Source organism: Pholcus phalangioides, unplaced genomic scaffold (genome assembly GCF_987345545.1).
Source record: "Pholcus phalangioides strain wild (caught in Gottingen) unplaced genomic scaffold, Ppha-v1.0 ptg000039l_1, whole genome shotgun sequence".
Taxonomy (NCBI): domain Eukaryota; kingdom Metazoa; phylum Arthropoda; class Arachnida; order Araneae; family Pholcidae; genus Pholcus; species Pholcus phalangioides.
Genome location: NW_028301625.1, coordinates 22,256,958 through 22,280,305, shown reverse-complemented (window position 1 = coordinate 22,280,305; position 23,348 = coordinate 22,256,958). Strand labels below are relative to the sequence as shown.

General features: G+C 37.9%; 1 protein-coding gene across 7 annotated transcripts in view; it reads left to right on the top strand.

Annotated features, from left to right (window-relative positions):
* The window catches only part of LOC149065710 (uncharacterized), a 75,232-nt gene that overhangs the window by 26,790 nt on the left and 25,094 nt on the right, over positions 1 to 23,348 (top strand). For all 7 annotated transcript variants that reach the window (XM_089253944.1, XM_089253945.1, XM_089253946.1 and 4 more), the window contains exon 2: positions 22,822 to 22,929. In XM_089253944.1, the coding sequence (XP_089110070.1) occupies positions 22,822 to 22,929 (108 nt within the window). The remainder of the gene's footprint in view (positions 1 to 22,821; positions 22,930 to 23,348) is intronic.

Here is a 23,348-nt window from a genome sequence, read left to right as displayed (position 1 = left end):
GGAAAACATGTTTTACTGTAAAAACAGCTTCATTGCGTTTTTAGAAGACTAAAATATCTCGGGGTGACAGAAATAAAGCGGATCAAGTTTGACGAGATATCTCGGGATTGCCGCTGAAAGGGTTAAGATTCCTAAACAAGCATTTTTGGTCATAGAATGCGCAGTTGAATCATAATAGGAAAGGCGATAGAGGGTGTTTTTAGAGAGTCCACAACAGCACTTCTCCAATAGCAAATACATATCATATTTTTCAGATGGATTTGATGCAATAAATGCAGTTGACCATTCGAGTGTGCAGGGTACTGTAATGTGGTAGGCCTTCTCATGGTGCGACTCGGGTAACGCAAATTCGACCACAAGTCATTATACCGATTGATCATTGTTTGGCGCTGCATGAACCTGATGGCCCATATGCACCCCCGAATGGTTGATAGCACATATCGCAGTAAAACCGTCGGGGAAATATGATATTTGTTTTCTGTAAAGTGCTGTTGAGCACTTTCTACCTTCCTCTACCTCCTTTGCTATTGCAATTCGGCAGCACATTCAAAATATGCTTGTTTAGGTGTCTTATAGCTTAGCTATTATTATTATTATATAGCTGTCATTAGGTGACTTTTTTTCTATCACCTCTTAAAGTTTGTTCCATGAATTTAGGATCCCGCTTTATATACCAATAACAACAAATTCATTTAGAGACGTCGTAAATAAATCGTGGTAGTTGGTAGTGACAATTATTCAGAAACCTCACATTAATTCTTTCGCTAAAAATCCAAGTATGGAACAAATATGTATCCCGAAAAGTGTTCGAGACGTTTTCTTTTAAAGACGGGATGGCTTGGAAAGCACTACATATTTGGCTATACTTGGTAAGATATATGCGTTATTGCAGATCGGCAGCACAGTGAATAGCGTACAGAATCAGCTTCAAATTGTAAGCTGTGGTCTGTTTAGCCCACGCTTGTGTAAGACGATCGTGTTGTCGCATAAGAAATCATTTGTGATTCAGACATCTTGAATCAGTGACTGTAAATATCTCAAGAAACATCAAGTGCTTCCGCTGTCCATCTACGGCTAAAAATTCCCAAAATTTTCGAGAGAGGAAACCTAAGAAATGAAATGATCCCTATCAAAAATAGACCTTGAAGAACTCGTTTTAGTTAGTTCCTGACTTAATTAGCAACACATTTACTGTGTTTTGATATGTTAATATCAAATGTAGGACACGCTTGGAACAAGAAAATTCCGCAACATCCTTCAGAGAATGTAGCCTACTACTAATTATAAATCACCCGATACGCCCATAGGTCGCCGCCATGATGATATTAAATATGCTATTTTCTCTTTTAGGCAAGTCATCAGATTAAATTGATTTTACTTTAATGCCGTTCGAGATTTTGTTTGTTCCAGACCTTTTCTTCTGTTTAAGGATAGGTATTGTCTCCATCATTTTAATTAAATTTCGTGAATTTGTGAATTTTCTATGATATTAATTAGTGGTATTCGATCTTGTGTGAGACACAAGGACACGATTGCGCCATTAAGGCTATAACGTAGCACGTTTCCGTGTGAAGATGGATTCGAATTTTTCTCAAAATAAAAAAAGTATGAAATTCGTGGCTCATGTCCAAGGTCAGAGAATGGAATATCGATTCTTTTGTGTTGACCTTGACCTGCCATCACTACAACACAACGAACGGAGAGATCGTGAACGATGACATGATGAGACTTTTCGGCAAAAGATTGTTACACATTCATTATGTGTCTCCGTTTCATGTATGAAACTATTATATGATGACGTTTCTCTAGCGAGACTCATTTTTATTGAATTTTTTTTTTGTCATGTTCGAGTGCTTGACATTAATGATTGGCATCATGAAAGACGGGAAGGGTGACTAAATATCTATGTTTTCTTTAGTTGAATTAAATTGTTTTTATCTCTGAAAATAGAAAATACAATTAACGTAGAGGCAGGTCTAGGACTAACCGGTACGGCTGCTCTTGGCACCATTGTAGGAGCTGGGCCAAATCATAAGTAAAGGAAAAAAATGTTTCATCTCTAAAATTCAAACTGAATGTATTAGATGCAATTGATTCGCAGAGAAAACTGTAATTTGTTAAGTACAGTCGAATCCCGTTATAACGAAGTTAACCGTTGAACGTCCAGAGAAATTCTAGGTTTCTGCATTGTTCCTATGTAAACTTATCTGGGGGGGGATTAGAAAAGCGTTCGTTAAAACGAAATTTTCACTGTAACGGTATTAATTAAAACGAGATATTCGACTGTATTTCATCATTTAATAGCGGCGGGTTTTCGAGATTGTTTTACTGCGGCGACTTATACACTAGAAAGGTGCTAAAACGATGTCTGGCACGGGAAGGAATTTTATCTCTCGAGCAACCTTTAAATTTACCATCTTGTAGAACATATGAATCTCTAGCACTTCTATGAACTAATTTTATAGTCACTGGAAAAATTCAGGCGAACTCATCATATCCGATATTACTATGCACCTTGCTTTCAAGTGATTTATGTTTATTGCATGTCAAAATGCTCTTGAAAAAGAAAATAAAATTGAAAAATAATAATTAACTAATTAATTAAGTAATTTGGGTTGACATCTTTACTAGGAACATTTGAGTTAGGTGCCTTTACGCATGCATCACAATTTGAGAAATGTGTGAGCCCTGATGAGCGAGTGTTTACCTAGAGGAAAGTCAAATTCACGTAGTAAATATCCATTATTTTGAGTGAGTGGTGGTTCAGTATCCCCGTGTTTAGGGCCTCCTCACACGGGGATATTGAAGTCTTACGACTGATAGGAGACTCGGTTTCCAGAAGATCAAACACGTATATTTCTTTGGAGCTCCTCACGCAAGGATATTGGCGACGAAATATCTTACGTGACGGAGTTACAGGCGACATTGCCTGCGTGACTCTTGAAATATTTCTTCATACCTTTGGAGCGAAGAGGTTAACACTACTAAGGCTTAAGGCATCTAAAAAGGACGATATACTCTACCAGGGCTATACAGTAAGGGCTGTCTCATCTCTTTGAAGTTGTTCTCGCTGCCTTGACTCAGTAGGCGTGGTCTCGGATCAGGTGCGTGACGTCAGTGCTCTAACACTTTTTAACAAAAGCGTGACTATGAAATAGCAAGGTAACCAATGGCTATAAACCAGTTCTGTCAGGGCGATGACGTCAGCTGTTACCTACTCCGGCGCGTCATGAGGCAGCCCTTATTACGTGGACCTGATATTCTAGAGGCTCTAATCGCTAAAATAGCTGCCCCCGTACCTCTTTTTAACGATTTGACGTCACATTGAATATAAAACTAGTTCTCCACCCTCGATGAGCTCGCCGGGATTTTTCGAAACGTCTTGGCTAATTTAATTAAGGATTGATAACGCGAGGTATTTTTTTAATCAGGACTGGGCTCAAGAATTTTGCGGCCCCGTACGAAAATAATTTTGCTGTCCTCTACAACGACAGCAGTATTTCAAAGAGAGAGAAAGAACGAACGCGGGCTCTAGCCTAGAAGCTAGACACTGACCTTTAATGCAGTATTTTTCTATCTCTTACACTTAAGATTTACCGGAAAATCATTGTTGCGGACTCTTGGGTGAAATAAAATTATAATTAAAGCAGCAATTACAAAATATATAATTCCTGCCCTTCTCTCTTTTCATTTTAAAACTAAATCGCCATAAATCAGTCAGAGAGATTGCATATATATAAGATATTTAGAATTCTAATCTCATTTCCATTAGTGTAAAATATTCGCTTGAAAAGTCTAAGTTCAAAACGCTAAAAATGGTGATTATATAATAGAATACTTACGACTGGTGCAAATACACGTCCAGTCAAAAAATGTGAAACACCTAATTATGCGACTTTTTCGAGATGAAACCACGGAAATATATCCTCGATTCGGTCGATTTTAATCGCCATTTCAATAACACTAGACAACAAATTTTTAAAATTTTTCTGCGTCCTGAATAAAACCAGTCAGTTTTTGTATAATTTGGAATGCTGAACATGAATCTGACCATAAAAAAGCTGAATAGAGTCCGGTTTTCTTTGCAATTGCTCATTTAGCTCATAGAGAGTGTGTGAACATGAGTGGCCGAGAGCGTGAGTGAGCATGAAAGGGACTTTGTGTGTGAGCGTGTGATTGGCCTAAGAGTGAGTGAGTAAAAGAGTGATCTAGAGCTTGCGCGCAAGCATGTGAATGAAAAAAGAGAGTGAAATAACCTAGAGCGGTGCAAGCATGGGAATGGCAGAAAGAGTGAAATAACCTAGAGCGGTGCAAGCATGGGAATGGCAGAAAGAGTGAAATAGCCTAGAGCGGTGCAAGCATGGGAATGGCAGAAAGAGTGAAATAACCTAGAGCGGTGCAAGCATGGGAATGGCAGAAAGAGTGAAATAACCTAGAGCGCGCGCAAGCATGTGAATGGCTGAAAGAGTGACCGCGGGGGAGGGGGGGGGGTGCTAGCACGTGAGTGACCAAAACAATGTCCTATAGAGTGTGTGAGCATGTGAGTGACAAAATGAGTATGAAAGCATGTGAGTGACAAAAAGAGTACGCAAGCATATGAGTGACTAAAAGAAGTATTTGGAGACACGAGCACGTTTACAGGCCGGTGGGCTAAGCGGGTTATAGCACAGGGCGGCGAATTCGAGGAATGAGTGGTGAAGAGAAAATTATAAACTAGAATGAGAGAGAAGGGCAGCAAAATCAGGGTAGCCCACAAGCGCAAAACCGTAAATACGCCTCTGTCGGTGATTCTAATAAGCGGCGTCGATTGTATTAAAAATGTCCGTCCCATAGAAATAACAAAAACAGAAGTTAAATATATTATGAGAGCTGTATTTTCTTTAATTACCCAAAAATAAGAGCTGAAAGTTAATGCAATTTTCCGCAACGGAAAGTCTTTAATGTAGCGTTAATTATTATGATAATGCATGTTTCTTCAACGAATTCCCGCCGCGTTTTTTGGTGTTTTTATTTCTATTTATTCATTTATTTATTTAAAAGTTGTGTATTTATAAAACTCGATGATAAAATACCATCACTTGGATAATAACTACTTGGCATCATTGTCCCAAATATCATTTTTTCCTCGGCCTTTATTCTACATTCAAAGAGCTTTTGGAAACGTTAAATGTTTCCAAAGAATGATAAAAATGGATTTTTGGCAGTTTCTTTTCTCTGTCGCGTTCTCTTATCATGTGATGTGCAGGAAACTACGATCGCTGAATGGGAAGTGATAAGTGTCTCAAGGAGGATCAAACTTCTCAACTGATAACTTTCATTTATGAGAGAATGATACGATGAAAAAGGTATGTCAGTGTGTTGAAACCAAGGGTGCTCAACCTTCAAGAAAATGTGGGTCACTTCATTGTGGTTTAAAAAAGCATGTCGCGGGCCACTTAAGTGATCTGGAATAGCGCCGCCGGTCGCTTGAGTTATTTGTATATGTGAAAAAGGCTGCTTGAGTGTGGCGCAGTCGACACATGTGATCTGTCAATCTGCCGCACTTGAGTTATCTGGAGCTGTGCCAAACTTAAGTGATGCGGACCTGTACCTCGGGCCGTTCAAGTGCTCTGGAACTGTGCCAGAGGTCAATTTAATGATCTGTAAATATGCCGCGGGTCACTAAAGTGATTTGTAAATATGCCAATATGGCAATAATGGTAAAGTGTCACGGACCACTTAAGCAATGTGAAACTGCACCGCGGGCTACTTAAGCAATGTGAAACTACCACCATGGGTCACTTAAGTAACGTGAAACTGCAGCGACCTGGAACAGCGACACCGGTCACTTGAGTGATCCATAAATGTGCCTCAGATCAATTATATGATCTGAAACGGAACTACAGGCCGCTTTAGTGAACTGGAAGCGTGCCGCAGACGACTTAAGTGACCTGTAAATGTGCCGCTGGCCGGCCGCTTGAGTGATATGGAACTGCTTCACGGGTTACCCAAGTCATCTGCAAATATGTCAAAATGGTTACTTAGGTGATCTGGAATGTGCTGCAAGTCATTCAAGCGATCTACGAATATTCCGCGGATCATATAAGTTATATGAAAATGAGCCACTTAGTTCCTTTTTACAAAATTAGGCGTGAGTCGCGGGAAATATCAGATGAATGCGAGGGCCGCATTTGGTCATGGATTGAGCATGTATGGTTTAAACTACGAGAATAACAGAGTGAGTAGGCTTTTTCCCAGCCTTATAAATAGAAGGAAATAGACCTTCTCTGGATATTATGCGGGGGTGAACTCGGAGGAAAAGTCATCTGGTCTCCGCCGGGAATCGAATCCAAGTTCAAACGGGGCACGTCGACACCCTCCATAGCAGAAGGCCCCCACGCGAAGCTCGTGACGTCACTGAAGAAGTTATTACACCTGCAGCCATTGGATATAACAGGCCGACGCATGCGATATCTTTACCTTTTTTTTGTAGTATATGCAGTGTGACGATTGGTAAAATAACTTTTTCAGTGACGTCACGAGCTTTGCGTGGAGGAGGCCTTCTACTGTAGATGGTGTTGGGCACAAGTGCGTTATCATATACACCACTGGAGACATGGTCCTGCTTTCCTTATTTGGTACGCAATTGCCCGGTTTTGCAAGAGAACCTAGGTTTGATTCCCGGTGGAGACCAGATGACTTTTCTTATCGAGTTCACTTCAGCATAATATCCAGAAAAGGTCTATTTCCTTGAATAAGAATAACACTTCGGTCTTGCGGAAGGGTTTGAAAAATCACTAAAGTTATATGAAAATAAGCTTGTGTGAAGTGTTTAGACTTACTGTTGTGAAAAGGGTTTACCTCAATTTCGGATCAAAACTTACACAGTATTTGTATTTTAGGGGTTTTTTTTCCACTTGATCATTTTTGATCATTTTTGTCGCACCACGGTCATTTTCTGCACACGAGGGCTAATTAGACCGGGACCTACAATTTATTGCCGATTCCGAACGGCAGGCTTGTTTTTTATACTCGTCGAGAGGTTGGTGCGCTAACCCCTCGATGGGGGGCTCCCTGCGGTAGCAATTTTTTGCTGCGGTCAAGTCGCCGTTTTTTTGTTGTACCCCTGTGTCAGGAAAGTTTTCTGACAAGGACGAACCGGGTATCGAACTCGCGACACCTCTAAACATCCTTTGGTACTTTAGGCGAGTATCTTATCGACCGGGCTACCGCGCCCTTTTCCACTTGACGGGCTTGAAGTCAAATGTGAATAATTCTTTTACCCCTTATAATTCTTATACCCAATGCAACGAGGACGGCCTGGTAGCGTATAAAGAATCCTTACATTCCTATATACATTATAAAGAATTTAACGGATCGTGATTGGTCACAATGAGTGATGAACCATTTCGTCACTCATAATGAAATATTTAGCGGAATTGAGTGGTGTTTTTTCTCTATTGTTTTATTTTCTCACGTGGTTGTGGGTGGTTTTTCGATTCTGGTTTTAAATTTTATTTTATTTATTTCAAAAAGGCCCTTTTAAGGGCCAAATTAATTTTTCCAATGGAGTTGCCATCATCTTTTGTGAATAAGACCGCAGAAAAGAAGGATAAGACACTTCCGTAATGCAACGAGAAAGCGTCAACTAAAAAACGCCTAGCGAGTTATTTGATGAAATTCTGTTTCGTCAAAAGCTTCGCCCCTAGTGACGTCTTGCTATCTTTCTTGCTTCTAGTAGCCAATCACTGCTTGCTAATGCCTCTTGAGTTATTAAGAATGTAAAGATTGTAATTACACACCCTGGTAACTAAAAACTGAAGCCGTATTCACATCGATGGGTATTTTTGAATTTGTCTGAACGAGATGTATTCACTACTAAGCCATAGATACCAATGGCTTCTATTAAAGCTAAAAATAGTAGATGGCGACAAATGGTAAAGGGAATATACACCGTTATAAAATTGTCGACTTTCACAGTAGAAAAGGTGCAAAATCACGTTTGCCTCCGACAGAAAACCTAATCTGGCTTCTATACTACTCCAAGAGTGAGTAAAGTTGGACGATTCTATTCTTTTCTAATACATGAAGTGTTCTTAATAACCGGTTAAGCCAGGGGTTCTCAAACTGAGCACCGCCGACCTTTGTCAGGGACGCCGCTTCTTCAATTAGTGCTTAATCGGTATAATCCTATCGGCTTCTAGAGCAAGGAATAACGAAACTGATGACAGGAAACAGGGGCACCGGGAGTGTTTCGAACATGTGGGTGCTCGTCTAAAGCTTTATACTGCATTGGAAATTTCGATTTCTCAATCAATTCTGGGGGTGCTCAGACCCGTGTCACAAATTATTGTGGGGTGCTCGAGCACCCACAGTACCCTCGGCTCCGACATCACTGACAGGAAACGACTTGGTGACAAAAACCGATTTACACCAAGGCAGCCTACCTCGAAGACAGCCACCGTCGAAAAATTCTCCACTGTTTTCCGTTTGTCTTTGTAACAAAGTAGACTAGGATGGCGATATCTTTGCAGGACATTCAAGTATTTGAAAGCATTTTTTACCATCCTTATGGTCCTCACAAGGGTGGGGCTGACAGGACCCCGGGACGATTATTACCATTTTTTTGTCTTTTTATACTATAAAATTACTAAACGGGGGGGGGAGCCATAGAGAGTCGGGCTTGAGAGCAAGCCAGTGATCCTAGCCTGAGGACTACGTGAATATTTCCTCCATGAAATATGGTCAGCTCTTTGAAATGGACGCTCTTTCCAAAGGGGTCGAAGTCCAATCTGGTTGTTGACAGGCCCGTTACTTGGCTGGGGCAACCGAGGTACTTCCTGGGTCCCCGAGTTAAATTGGGCCACATAAAAAATTCACACTCATTTTTCATAATAATAATAATAACTCTTTCAAGGGCCCCCCCCCCCCCACACAAAAAAAGTCTTCCCCTGAGCTACGAGAAGTCACGCTACGGCACTGGTTGTTGAAGAGCTATATCCGCAATCTACAAGTACTTCTTGAGATTTAGCTTAAAATAATTTAGTGATGGTACAATATAGCCGATCTTACACTCAAATTTGAAAATGGATATTAATAGGGTATTGTTGAATTTGTTGAAATGAGATCTAGCCCTTAGACATAAAGAACTTTTACATGCAATGCATATTTTTTAAGATATGAGCGTTTAAAGTATTCTCGTTACATTTTCGGAAACGTTCGGACTAAAACGTTCGGACTTATAATCGGACTAAATATCCGATTTAAAGGAAGTATTTACATGAAAACTTTCCAGAAAATATCCAAAGACTAATACATAGTCACAAGAAATAGCTTTATGTATGATGTAAGAAAAATTTAAAGGCAATGTCTTCGTGTACAAGAGTATGCAAGAGTATGATGGTATTGAACTTATCACAGTTTTATCTTATTTTTGGAAACGTTGATAAAATGGTAAAAATAAAATATCAGCCGAATTTTTACAAAAATATATTCTTTTTTTGGTAATCTCAACAATGGACAGGAATGCGGTTAGTAGAAAATCAAAAAAAAAGAAAAAAAAATACTGAAAAACGTCTCTAATAATAGAAGTTGGTCTATCTTTTACGCGAAAAATGTTTACGGGCATTGAATTCAAAGAAAAAAAATAAAATTATACTTTTCAAAGTTTCATAGATAGCCATTTTTGGCATATTTCTTCGTGTTTCTCTTCAACTCCCCGGAGCAACTCTCATACTTTTATCAGCGAAAATTCTAGAAAGTGCGCAGGTTTTTGTTGTGTCAAGTTTCCAGGAAAGCATAAATTTATGCATTTTATTTTTTAAAGGGAGAAATGTTCAAATGTCAGATGCCAACACACACAGTAAAAACTATATCTTAATTATATTTTCTTATATGTATGAGAAGCGAGTATTTTTGAAAAAATTTGAACTCTTTTTTTTTAACATTTTCACTTCGGAAGTATGAAGATCCCAAAAAAATGAAATCATTACCATAATGCTCAATGCAAGATTTTATATTTTCTATTATCGAATAAATTAAAGATTTTCTGTTATTAAATTCAGAATTATCCGACTTCATAAAAGATTTAATGAAACTTAAAATGTAACTGTCAGCGTAGACGTAAAAAAAAATTATATATTTTTATACTCTCCAGTATAACCTAAATATTAAATTTACTTTCACATGTCACAACTTCTTAAAAAACCTTTTAAAAGGATTTTACATCTAAATACATCATGCTTTTAAGATAAAAAATGAATAAAACTTGTTTTTAGGACATCTTTCTTCCAAGAAAATGAGTTAAAACTTCTTGAAGGAGAAAAAATAAACCGTTTCCAGTAAAACTAATTACTAAGTTTTCGCAAAAAAGAAAAAGAAATTTCTGCCTAAAACTTGGAAAGATAAATACAGTACAGACATATATAAAATGCGAAAGACTTACATTTTATAAGGAGTAACATAAAAATATAAGAAAATTTAAGTGAAAAAGGCGAGAAAATGTCTGTTTTGTCTCGCTTCTTTTTGTATTTCTTGTCGCGTACTTACAAAGATTTTTATCAATTCCTCAAAAATAAAAATATACTCCCCTATTCCAGTACACAGAAAGGAAAATAATAATAACAAGGAAGAAAGACTTCTAAAAACGCTTTACAGGTGGGAGAGTGAAAAAAAGTTCGAGTATACCCTGTGGATAAGAGTGAGCTGAGTAGGTTGGTGCTTTGCAATCGTGGGAATAACCGCTTCAGATTCTCCAAGGAACAAGGGGGTATTCAGTGAACGAAGACGAAGCAATCACTTTGAAATTTCCTTCAATATATATATATATATACATACATACAGTACTTGAATATATATATATATAAGAAAAAATTCAATAACACACAAAAAAAAAAAACAAATTCACAAAAGATAAGTAAAATTTCGCGCAAAGCGTTTTCCTGCTTATCGGAAAACGTTTACCGAGATAAAATGAAGGATATACACACATATAGATATAGATCCACACACACTCACATATATATATATATAAAGATATATAAAGAGTGAAGTTATAATACGTCTCTAAAAAAAGTATAAAAAAGCGTTAAGCTTCGTGACACTTTTAAAGAAAAAGGAATTCTAGCGGTAGTCTGAAATTTCTGAGAAAAAAACAAATAGAGGGACAATATTTCTATAAGAGGCGGGGCGGTTACCATAGTTACCGTCTTTACGGCTGCTGAGTATCCGTCAAAAATGCCTTTTAATTTCCGTGCATAGTAGTATGTACGTACTTTCATCAGTGTTATTTAACAAAGTATAAGAATTCTCCTAGAAAAAGTTCTTATTACACCAAATTTTTATGTGTATGTATGTTGTGCTTCATATATTTCAATTATTAAAATGATTAAATAATTGAATAACTCTTTACATCATTTTCTATCTGATTTCTTTCGAAATTATTCAGTAAAAAAAATATAAAAATAAAAGTAAATTAATTTTAAAGTAAATTAGTTAAAAAGAAATTTAATGAGGAATTATCCAAAAAAAATTAAGAATTTCATAATTTACACAAAGTCCTTTAAAGGTAATATATATAATGCCTCTTAATGAACCTTCTCTCCCCAGTTTAAAAAACAAAGCAAACTTTATTGAGTTATTTTTTTTTTGCAAGTTGATATCCCATGACCATTTTTTTTTTTGTTTTGTTTGAATTTGTTTCCATTTTAATGCGTGATTTACGAACAAAGAAGTAAAAATATTTTCCAGGAAATCCTGAAAAAAGAAAGAAAACAAAATTTTCGAACATGGAGAGCAATTCGATAGCATACTTAATGTTGGAAAATCTTGGCTGTTCTCCAAATGGAGAGGTATCCGGGGAAAAGGAGCTGAAGTCCTGGATATTACCTGGAGTTTTTACCGTATATATTTATTTCTTTTCCCCATCATTGAAGGAAACTAATAAAAATGTTTATTTTTGCCATTTTTTTTTAAAGCCAGGTCAATGATACCGAAGTTTGATACTTTTTATTCCTGGAGATTCTATTTTATTCATTTATAGCTTTCTGTAAGAGCAACGGAGACTCGAAATACTGATTCCATTGACCCGATGACCGAATGGTTACTATTCATAGACTTCAAGATCCCAAAATAGTTCACCAAAGCGATGCTAATGCGATAATAATGTTTCCCAAAGTCACATCAGGGGGCCAAAAATAGCGTGAAAATTCAATATGGAAAATCCTGTAAATATTTATTCAAAGCTTATTCTGGGAATTAAATTAATAGGAAATGGCTAGAGTTCGTTAGGGCACCAGCTAAAATGTGTTAATAAGTTAGTGAAAGAGTGCTTCTCTCAACATGACATGTTCGCTCAAATATGTAATTTGATTGGTATATAAGAATTGACGTGTTATGTCTCACGTCAACGTCTTCTGGAATGTTTTCCTTTCCTATTACAGGATTTAATCTCTAATTTGTTCTAGTAGAATCTCGATCCAATTAACGTGAACACACTTTTTTTCCGATCATCTAATTGTTTTCGTTCCGATACATCTAAAAATCGTCGACAAAATGTCAGAACATATAAAAGAAGGCATTTGTTTTCCACGGGTTTTTATGTTAAGTTTTAATAGGTGTGAGCGTTTTTGAAGCAAAATCAGTAGCACTACCGAAAGACTGCGAGTAATGTGAGGCGGTGCGTGAAAATGAACCCATTAAAGCAGATTAACACAGCGGAAAAGGGACTTTAGTCACTAAGAACAGTAGAGAAAGTCATTGACTGTTCGTGAACTTACACACATCACCTTCTCTTCGGGAGAAAGAAGAGAGAGGATTTCTGATTGAATTAAACTTCATGCTATTGATTCAAGATCAACTCGTTCAAGTCCTCGGAAACATTATATAAACGATTCTTTTATTCTATCTATGAACATCCTTTTGATAATGGGTGAATGTCTTATCGATCAGCGGCAATCGAAAGATTCCCACAGATTATTCTCACGATAATATGAATTTGTATGTATGTATACAATATGTCAGGTCACTGAGAAGTGTTTTTAAATCTTTGAAGTGCAAATGCAAGTCAGTCTCGTCTTTAAAATATCTCGCCACCGTGAGTAGTGACATTAAAAATTACGAAAGATATTCATTGATTTTCAGTTTCTCACTTTCGAGTCTGAAGAGAGATGGCAGCACCTTCTGAACATATGTTTTGAGCTCCATGGGGGCGCCTATACTGGCTTTGTCAATTGATTGTAGAACTTTGGATAATTAAAAATTATTGTAGCCAAATAGTTAGTCTTAAGCAAACTCGTCCTGCCCCGCAGGGTATACGACATTATCTCATGATCTCACGCCGCGAGGGCAATCCAGCTCAGCAGAGAGTAGAAAACGATATAACTTACCTTGAAACTATAGTCAAATATTTAAAAAAAATTGCCAAGCTGCCAATTGCTTCTGTTTGGTGACAATGGCGAATGAACACTTGTTTTTGTATGAATTTAATGTTTTACTTATTTTCGCCAAATGAAACATATACAGTAATAGCGATTTGGCAGCATCGCAATCCACAACGGGAACTTTCGTCCCACACACATGCATAAACTCTTAGCTTTCCCAAAACACAATGCAATAATATAGCTCAGCTCTTCAGAAGTAAAACGGCGAATTTACTGTGGTGATGTTTTTGTATGTGATAAATCGGAGTTACGAACAGTCAGTAAATGCCATTGAGAATAAAATCATAATTGATTAAGAAATCGATCATCGATGGGATAAAGCAATCCTTCACAGTCATAAAATTAACCGAATGGCAATAAAAATGGAGTATTTTTGTCTTAGATTTCTCTCATGCTTTCTTACGAATTTGTTTGTTCTCCGGTATGTGGATGCATTAGTTTGAAAGATCCGAGTTCGATTCCAGCGATCAAACAGCTTTGGGCTTTATCATTATCCTACACTTAAAAAATATTCTTTTCAATCAGCATATTAGCTAATATGTCGGCTTTTCTCAACCAGAAAACAGGTGCTATTAGCTTCCATCTACTCAGCAATATTCAATTGCTCATAAATAGTTCCTAAAAATGTAGAAAACGAGTCATGGCTGAAATTACCACAAAAGAGAATAAAATTCTTAAAATAGAAGCAAGTCGAAACTTTTGTCACAAATAATAAAGGCAAGAATACCGAGAGAGTTCCTAAACTAATCCTAATCCACTTAAGGATGTTTTTACGTACTATCGAGCATTTTAGCCTGGAAAAAACAGATCAAATAATTTCTCCCTTATACTTAGAAATTCAAGTATTTGTTTACCTGAATTGTTCGCTCTCCTGTTATGAGATTTTTAAGACACGACAACAATTTCAAAAAACTCTGAAAATAGGATTTTATTAAAATTTCAAAATCCCAGAACTATGAAACGTTCATTCTTAATTTGGTTGCTGTTTTTTGAAAAAACGTCGCAGCTAGGAAGTCTTATTTCGATGAATTCCATCATCGACAATGGCTGAGAATTTTTACTCGATAAGGGTGGATTCTCTCACATTTACGGACACTCAGTGTCGTGTCAGAAAAACGGCATATATTCTTTAACATAGAATCAATGAATGTATTCATATCTATCGTATCGTGGCTGCGCAGGCCCAGACGGACTTTTTTATGTTGAAGAATGTTTGCCGTGTCTGACACGACATGGTGAGTGTCTGTAGATGTGAATCCACCCTAACATGTTAAACCGCATGACCACATTAATATTCGTTAAAGCCATTTCCATATCCGTTTTCTGATTATAGAAAAACGAAATAATTTTCAGTGAAAATGCAGTTAGATATAAGTATGGTAGATATCTTCCGTGCGGTCATCTGCAGGAAAGTGTGACGAGACGAGGACCGATTTTTAGGCCAATCTACCATCCGGTGATTATCCAAGATCAGCGTTGGTAATTCGATTCATAAGGTTCTGTTCAACGGCCTGAAATGTGTGTATGTGTGTGTGTGTGCTCTATTATTGTCGGTGTATTATTTTATATTATGATTATAATACTCTTTTACCCTTTCACCCTAAAAAAAGAAGGAGGAGACATTTTACGCATGGTGGAGAACAGGTCTTGGAATAGTTATTATTTTGACAAATGGCAAATCCTGTTTCCGTCACTAGCATTCGGTAAATAGTAGATGGATAGATAAATGTACGTGATGTTGTTGGTCGATACGTGGAGGTTCAACAGGAGCACCGGAATCACCGATGCGGTGCTCAAACAGCGGAAACAATCATGATCAAAAGGATCCTCATGACCAAAAAAAAATGGTAATCGGCTTTTTCGACGTAAATTATTATCATGAGTGACGGAAGTGAGACATATTGATTATTCTAAGCTCGAGTTTCATCCCCAGGTCATTGAAAAAAGATATCGATCAGAAAAATAATGTGAATAGTATATTAATCCTTTCACTGTTGGTAATTACTAAGTCAAAATATACGGCGCTGATCGATGATTTTCTTTTGATGTGATCATTGCAATGTTACATCAATTTTTAGATCCGATTTTCGGTCCATGAAGCAGAAGCAAAACCTCATTTTCAACGATAGTATAAGCTGAAGTACCATAGGATTAGGGATTCTACCTAATAAAATGTGTAGGGTTCCCTCCAGACGTGGCAACGACTACCAGACGACGAGGTACGAATTTAACCAACGTGTGGCCCGTTTTTACTGGTTGTCATACATCAGCCGCAGCTGTTCGTAATTTAGGCAGGGTAGTGGGTGTCACACTGTGGAGAAAAGCGTACAAGCTTCTCATCCAACACCCACGACCCTGCCTGTTATGGACCGCTTTAGCTGTTCTTAATTCAGGCAGAGTCGGCATTCAATTCATTGGACTTCTAGAAAACTTAAACCCTATCGAGCACATTTGTGATGCTGCGGAGAAAGGCTTACAATCTTGTCATCCAACACCTACGATCATGCCTGAATTGCAGGCAGCTGCAGCTGATGTTTCTAATCGTAGATGGTCTAATCACTGTGGCTGCGGTAGTCCAAGTCGATAACATACTCTCTAGATCAGAGAAGCACAACCTTTCCAGTCTGAGGCCGAATACGGGTTATGGTCATCGCACGCTAGCCATAAACGGATATAACGTACTTATCGTGTTGCATGAATTGATAATTTTTTAGAAACACCTTTTGCGAGCTGGACGGATTCTCTTTGGGGGGGGGGGGGCTTAGATTATTCACCCCTGCTCTAGACGGTTTCCTACTTCATCTGCTCTAATTCGAAGGCAACCTTACAAACCAGTAGTTAAAATCACCATTTTCCCGTCCTTTCCTCTTCATCCTGTCTTTTTCCACCGGACATCAAAATAACAGCGTAGAAAAGATTTAAAACATCTGTTGTGTCCTCTGATATCTTGAGTAGTAAAAAAAAAATAGGTTTTGAACCTAAAGTGTTGGAGATTAAACACTTATCGGAACTCTACTCATTATTTCGCCTAAAATGTAAACTAAAAATTCATTTTTGGTGACTTCTCGCGGAATAGGAAGCTAAAATACATTCCACCGAGTAAAGGAAAATCAATAGTAAAATTCCGTAGAATAAGAAACTTTTTATATTTTTTGCTGTAGAAGAACGATGTCTCAATGGTCGGGCAATTCTCGAGAGATAAGCATCGAATTTGGAACTTTGCCAATTTATAATTTTTCTAGTTTTTCCAACCGCAAGATATTAAACCTGTGTATAGAGAAGATTGGAATCACAGACGTTATTGGAAACCAGAAATGTTATAATTGATTTTTCGTAATACCCACTTAACTTTTCATTAACGACGCATAACATTTCAGTCGAATTAAATTTCTGAAAATCTCGTTTGAGTTCTTGGAATAGTCATTTGGATAAAAAGCAAAGAAATTTCGCATTCCTTTATCGAGTTGGCACAAAATGTAACTTAGTTCCGAACTCAAAGTTTTAATTTGGCACCGTAGGTAGCAATGATAGAATTCAGTGGTTTAATCACAATGTTTTTCTTTATCGATAAAGGATATTTCACATGAGTAAAATATTCAATATTGATGAACATGAGCCCATTTGAGTCCATGCCATTTGCGAATAAGCATGATTTGTGAACCATAACAAAATGAAGTACACAAGCTTGATTCTCGACTTAATAACGAGGGTTGGTCCAAAAAGAGTGTTTAGGCAGGTTTTAAACGTGAGGAAGCATATAGAAGCATTTACGTATTCGAAGATAATGTCACTCTGCACTACGCGTCCTGCGTTTAGATAACTTAATATTGCGAAGAGGAATTCAGGAGATAAAATTCGACTGCCTCTGCGATGAGGAACTCTAAGGAAAGAAAAATATTCGTTGCTTCTGTAGCGTAGGAAGCGAACTCGCCCGGATTGCGAGGAGACGGTGGTTAAATTCCCCACAGAGGCAGTCAAATTTTCTTTTCTGAATTCATTTTTGCAGTATCCAGTTTTCTAAACCCTAGTTAAGTAATGTGGTAACATGATTTCAATAGATTGTGCTGGCACAGTTGGAATAGCTGCGTCCGATGCGTAACGTCGTTGGAGGAAAATTATTGCGATTGAAAAAAAAAATTGTTGGCATCGTTATGAGAACCAGGGTTTTATCCCTATTAGGCAGCACAATGGTGGTTGGCTGAAGTTGATTTTCCAACTTCGAGACGCAACAAGTAATCAATCATTACATTTACTCACAATTAAAAATGTAGATTTCAGCGCGAATTTCACACACAATACTAGATACGAATGCCGACTATTAGGTATCGATAGGTCAGGATTGTTCTTGGTTTAGAAGAAGACAGTTAGGTAGACACACCCATTTCCGGCGCAACTCTCTTTATCCCTGAAAAGATGTAAAATGACAGCAAATTACCCACAATAATGAAAGACCGGAATTGTGCCTGGTTTAGAGGAAGAGGAGAAGATTCTTAAACTCCGAAATATAAGGACGCTAGAAGAAGCTCCTTGGAAATCTTATCTGACTCTTTTAACGCTTTAGGTGGCATTGACGAGATATCTCGCTTCCTTGAAAGCCTCTTACTTCAGCATTGACAAACCAGATATTTCGGAAAATGATTTCTCAATGGAAAACTTTTCCCTATAGGAATACCCCGTAGTTTGCACCTACGGATTGAAAGAAAGCTTATACTTCATTTAAAAAGATACGGCATTCAGATGCAGTTTTAGTAATATCTGCTATGCCACTTAAAGGGTTAACAACAGATGGCACCAGTATACTAAAAAAACTAAATTTTTCAACCAGAACTGGGTTAATGGGTCTGTATTTTTTCAAAACACATCTGTCTTTACTAACATATTTTTTGGCAATAAATTTGAACATGTACAATTGAAGTACCAGCGATACTTCTTCGATATTTATATTTTTACTACCATATAGGAAATTAAGAGAAAAAAGATGAGTGGACCAGGGTTCCTCTCGCTATCAATCACATCCATCACCCTTTCCCTATCATAATTTTATTTATCAGTCAAATCGTATATATATCTCCTCCCCCTTTCTCTTCTCACATCTCATGTTCACTTCAGAAAACTAATTCTCATATCGCTAACTCAAGAGGATTGGGAAAAGAACAAAATATAACGCGAGGGAAAACTGGAAAAAAATCGAATTTCGTTCCTACGGTTGAAAAGCAACAAAACGTCACGATAATGAGAGGGAAAGAATAAACAGAGCTCTAAGAGAATGTGTTCTAACTACTCGAGGACAAGATATGTCTTCTTTGTAAGGGAAGCGTTAATTTTGAGGAACGGAGCCAGAAAGGACCACGAGTGGTTTTTTTTTTGGACTAATTCTCATTCAAATTTGTTTATATACGAATGGGCAAAGTAACCCTTTTCCCCGTATACAGTATTAGCTGTTGCAGAGTGAACAACTACATTCTCAAGATGGATTTCTTCATTTGGAGCTGTTTTGCGCTCTGTGTCTTTCACGTACTAGCCTATAGCAGGCGAGACCATGGCTGTAATACTGTAGTATCTGCGCCATTTGGAGGAAACGTCAGTTCTTGTTTCCTGCTAATTTTGACGCTGATTGGTTAAGTAGGACTCCTTGAAATCTCCGGATGACTCATCCACGATTTTTGAACGAAGTGCGACGCCAGTATTGTTGCTATAGCCCATCGTGAGTCGACTAGAGTGAAAGACGTACTCGTCGTCCTCCATCTCTGAACTAAAACTTTTACCTCTTTACCGCATACCAACTTTAGTCATATCACCATACAGCAATTTACTACAGATCAAGTTGGGTCGGAAAGGGAAACGCCATCTATCGGTGGTCTCCTCAAGCTGAGTAGGAAAAGAACTCGTTTGCTTTGCCCTTCACCAGGATCTAATCCCAGGGCAGGCTGGAGTTATATACCCATATGAAGGCCCTAAGCATTCAAATAATTTTCGTGCCCCCATCCCCCTTCACCGCATAGCCGCTGGGTGTTTCATGACAATTAGGTCTGTTTACATATTCGAGAGTAGGTATGCAAAGTGATAAGCAGTTTTTTGGGGGGTGTGGGGTTCTCAGAAAAATAATTTTTCCCGGGACCTATGATGATACGGGTCGGTAGTCTGAAGTGCCAGAGGAGCCTCATGAAAATTTGATGTGGTTAAAATTTTGGAGAGGAAGTATGAAAATTGGTACTCTCAGGTATTTATAGATAGTAGCTAGGTAGAGGGGTGGATCCTCAGAAAAAATTGTTTTACCTGGGAGCTTATGATGCCGTTGAGACGGCTCTGGGCTTAATTTATGGTAATTGAGCGAAATCTCAATCCGAAAACTGAGCATTAATGTGAGTTCTTGTTCACAATTAACTTAGTTTCTCTGCTTTTGTGTCACCTTCAGTGCCGCGATTAAAAACGAAAATTTACTTTGTCGCTTGGTGGCACCTCTTCCCCGTAATTTTTAACGGAAATGGAGCAAACTCAGCGCTCTTCCTGGTCCTCTTCCTTGGTTGTGGGACCCTGGTCAATCTTTTGATGAGAATCTTCAACTGTACAATCAAGTGCTCTTAAAATTTTGGGATTTTCTACAGGATAGTTGATAATGGGGGAAAATTTACATTAAAAAATTATACAGTTTGATCATTTTTCATGGTGCCCTTTCTCTCGTGATGCCCTAAGCACGTGCTTATTTTGCTTAATGGTAAATCCGGCCCTGATCTAACCCTCAGACTTGACGGCAGCTTTCATGGTGGTAGACGAGAATTTTATCACTGCGCGACTCGGGCGCTGAACAAAACATTAGTTTTGCCGCTCCAAGTGACGTCTAATTGTCATAAACAGCTGGATAGGGAATAGCGATAGGCTATAGTGATGATACTGACGTCGCATTTGCGCTCAGAGACTCAGAGATGGCGGATGTGTCAGCCTGGCGTTTCAAGGTGCCCTAGCTCAGAGCTCTGTTCCCCTCCCCTATCCTACCCTTTTTTAACTATTAAACGTCACTTGTATCTGCAAAACCAGTTTTTTGTTCAGAGATGGAGGACGATGAGTCCGCTGCCCTTCTTAAGAGCCTGGGCAAAATCATGTATGAAAAAAGAGCATATACGTAGATTGGTGTTATCCAAAAAACCTTTTTTGAAGATTAATTTTACTCCTTTTTAAAATTTTGAGGGGTAGTTATGAGAAAAAGTCGTTTTTTTAATGAAAAACAGAGATGACTCTATTAAACAAAATTACCTTTACAATTTAAAAAGGAGTATTTTCACTCCTCAACGAAATTTGATGCGTAAAATTGAATTTTGATGCGTAAAATTGAATTTTGATGCGAAAAATTGAATTTTGATGCGAAAAATTGAATTTTGATGCCAGACACCTACAGATGAACAGATATTTGCTTCCAGGCACAATTTTTCCTGCGAAGAACCAAGAAAAATAATTCTTGAGTAGAGTGAAAAAAAAAATATATATATATATATGATGGCAAAAAGGGAGATGTCTCGGAAAATGTATGAGGGCCCTTAAAATAAGAATCAAAATCATGATTTCTAGTAACCCTAAGTACGGACAAAATATTTTTCAGATATTCTAATCGATTACAAATAGTTCCTCCTCCACTAATTAATGAATTCAACAACGCACGTTTAAAAGGCAAATTATCTAAAGATTAAATTTCACTGATGCTCGGTCGCTCTCCGCAATTAATTTGACATTTGAGAATTCGAAACGTGGGCGGTAAACATGCAAAATGGAAGCTCAACTTGTGGGCGGTGGCATCGAAAGCTACGAAGACATATAAGGTACGGGTGAAAGTAAAATTAAGCGTAGTGGCTGAATAGAGAAATGACATAAAAATGTATATACAGCGCAATATATATTTAGTATTCATATACAGTGAAACCTCGCTACAACGATACTCGATATAAGGATAAATTCCCCTCTATAACGATATTTTTCTTATTATAAATAACTTAATTAATTCTTACGATAAATTAATAATTATTTCTTATTCTATTACAAATCGTGTTTGGAATCGTCCATGCTCACCCTAATGGTAAACTCCTCTCGATATACATTATCGATTATTATTCTTGTCATACATTAATAATTTTGTTTTTTTTTGTGTTGTGTGCATGTTTTTTCTTTGTTTATTTTTATTACGTTAGGCGCGGTAGCTCAGGTCGGTAAGATACTCGCCTAAAGTATCAAAGGATGCTTAGAGGTGTCGCGAGTTCGATGCCCAATTCGTCCTTGTCAGAAACTTTCCTGACGCAGGGGTACATCAGAAACGGCGACATGACCGCGGAAATAAATTGCTGCCGACGGGAGTCCCACGGCGAGGGGTTATCGCACCAACCCCCTCGGTGAGCATAAGAAAAAGTCTGCCGTTCGGAAGCGGCAATAAATTGTAGGTCCGGTCTAACTATCCCTCGTATGCAGAAAATGTCCGTGGTACGACAAAAATGATCACTTAGCATTACGTTCTTTATATGACATTCATAATTTTGTCTTTTTTATGTTGTATATATGTGTCTTTTTTTTAATGTTTTCAGTCATCCGTACAGGCATCATAGCCTCAGGATGGTAAATATGTTTGACAGAAATTAATTTTAAATCATTATGTATGTGTGAAAATGGGAAGATGGGAAAAACTTTAAGAGGTGGTAGTACACACACACACACAAATGCTACCTCTGTGGTACTTCCTTAAGTGCGCCATTATCCCCTACGTTACAACTGTTAGAACGGTTGCACGCTGGAATAACCTCACACAGGGCTGGCATCCGCGCCTTTTATTCACTGTGATGCAGATTTGCACACCGTTTCTTCTTCTTCCCCAGGCTACATTTGCATGCAGAGTGTTCTTCACCCGATAAATTTAAACAGGAATGCCGTTTTAACGTTTGCGGAGTGGCCTTTTCGAAACGCGCTAGCGCGTTTGCGTTTTATGTTGGACCAAGCATTCTTTGATGACAATTGGTTGTATTGGTGTGTACTATCACCCCTTAAAGTTTACCCCATCTTTCTGAATCACTCTGTATTATTAATATTAAACTCGTCACACATACTGTATTTAAATTCTGCCGACGACGTCTTATAATATCAGTATTTGGTACCTACCACCTGATCACCGGAAGTGTTGATGAAATTTTTGCGGCAAAAGCTAATTTTTAGGTGGTACTAACAACGTCAATTTAGAAAAGATGCCAACAGCAGCATGAATTTGATAGCACGTTATGATAATGTTGCCTCTCGATATAACGATAATCCCTCTACAACGATACTTTTTCCTTGGTCCGAAGAATATCGTTTTATCAGGGTTTAACTGTATTCATATATATTGAGAAGCTATTATTGCCATTTTATATTATTATGTGTGATTTTATTGCAGATACTAAAGAGCTGATTGAGCATCTTCATAGCTTCCTCCGCAACCTTCAAGATCGCCCGATGCCTACCGTTTCTGCCTTTTCCTATAAACCCGAAACAAAGCTCAACGGTTTGTAAATTTTTCAATACATAAGGAGGCAGTAGATTAATATTAACAATAGTGTTTATAGTTTATACTGTATATATTACTGCCAAAGCCCAAAGTTGGCCACTTCGCGAACTGGCCAGCCCAGTTAACCTTTCCAGTGTTTGAAATTCAGGCTTTCGCCGGGCTCAGGATGGCCCTTTTATATCGATCCCTATGATTCGGGGTCAAAAAAATACGCAATGGCCGCGTTGGCGTGATAATTATGACCCATTACAATTATCTATGCGACCCTAACAATCAAAAGAATCTGAATATTGATATCTCAGAGTGATCCATATATAGGGATGTATAAAGATCGACATAAAGCGCCAGCCAAAGCACGGCGAAAACCCGAATTTCGAACATTGGCCTTATCAACTGAGGCCACTCGAAGTGGCCAA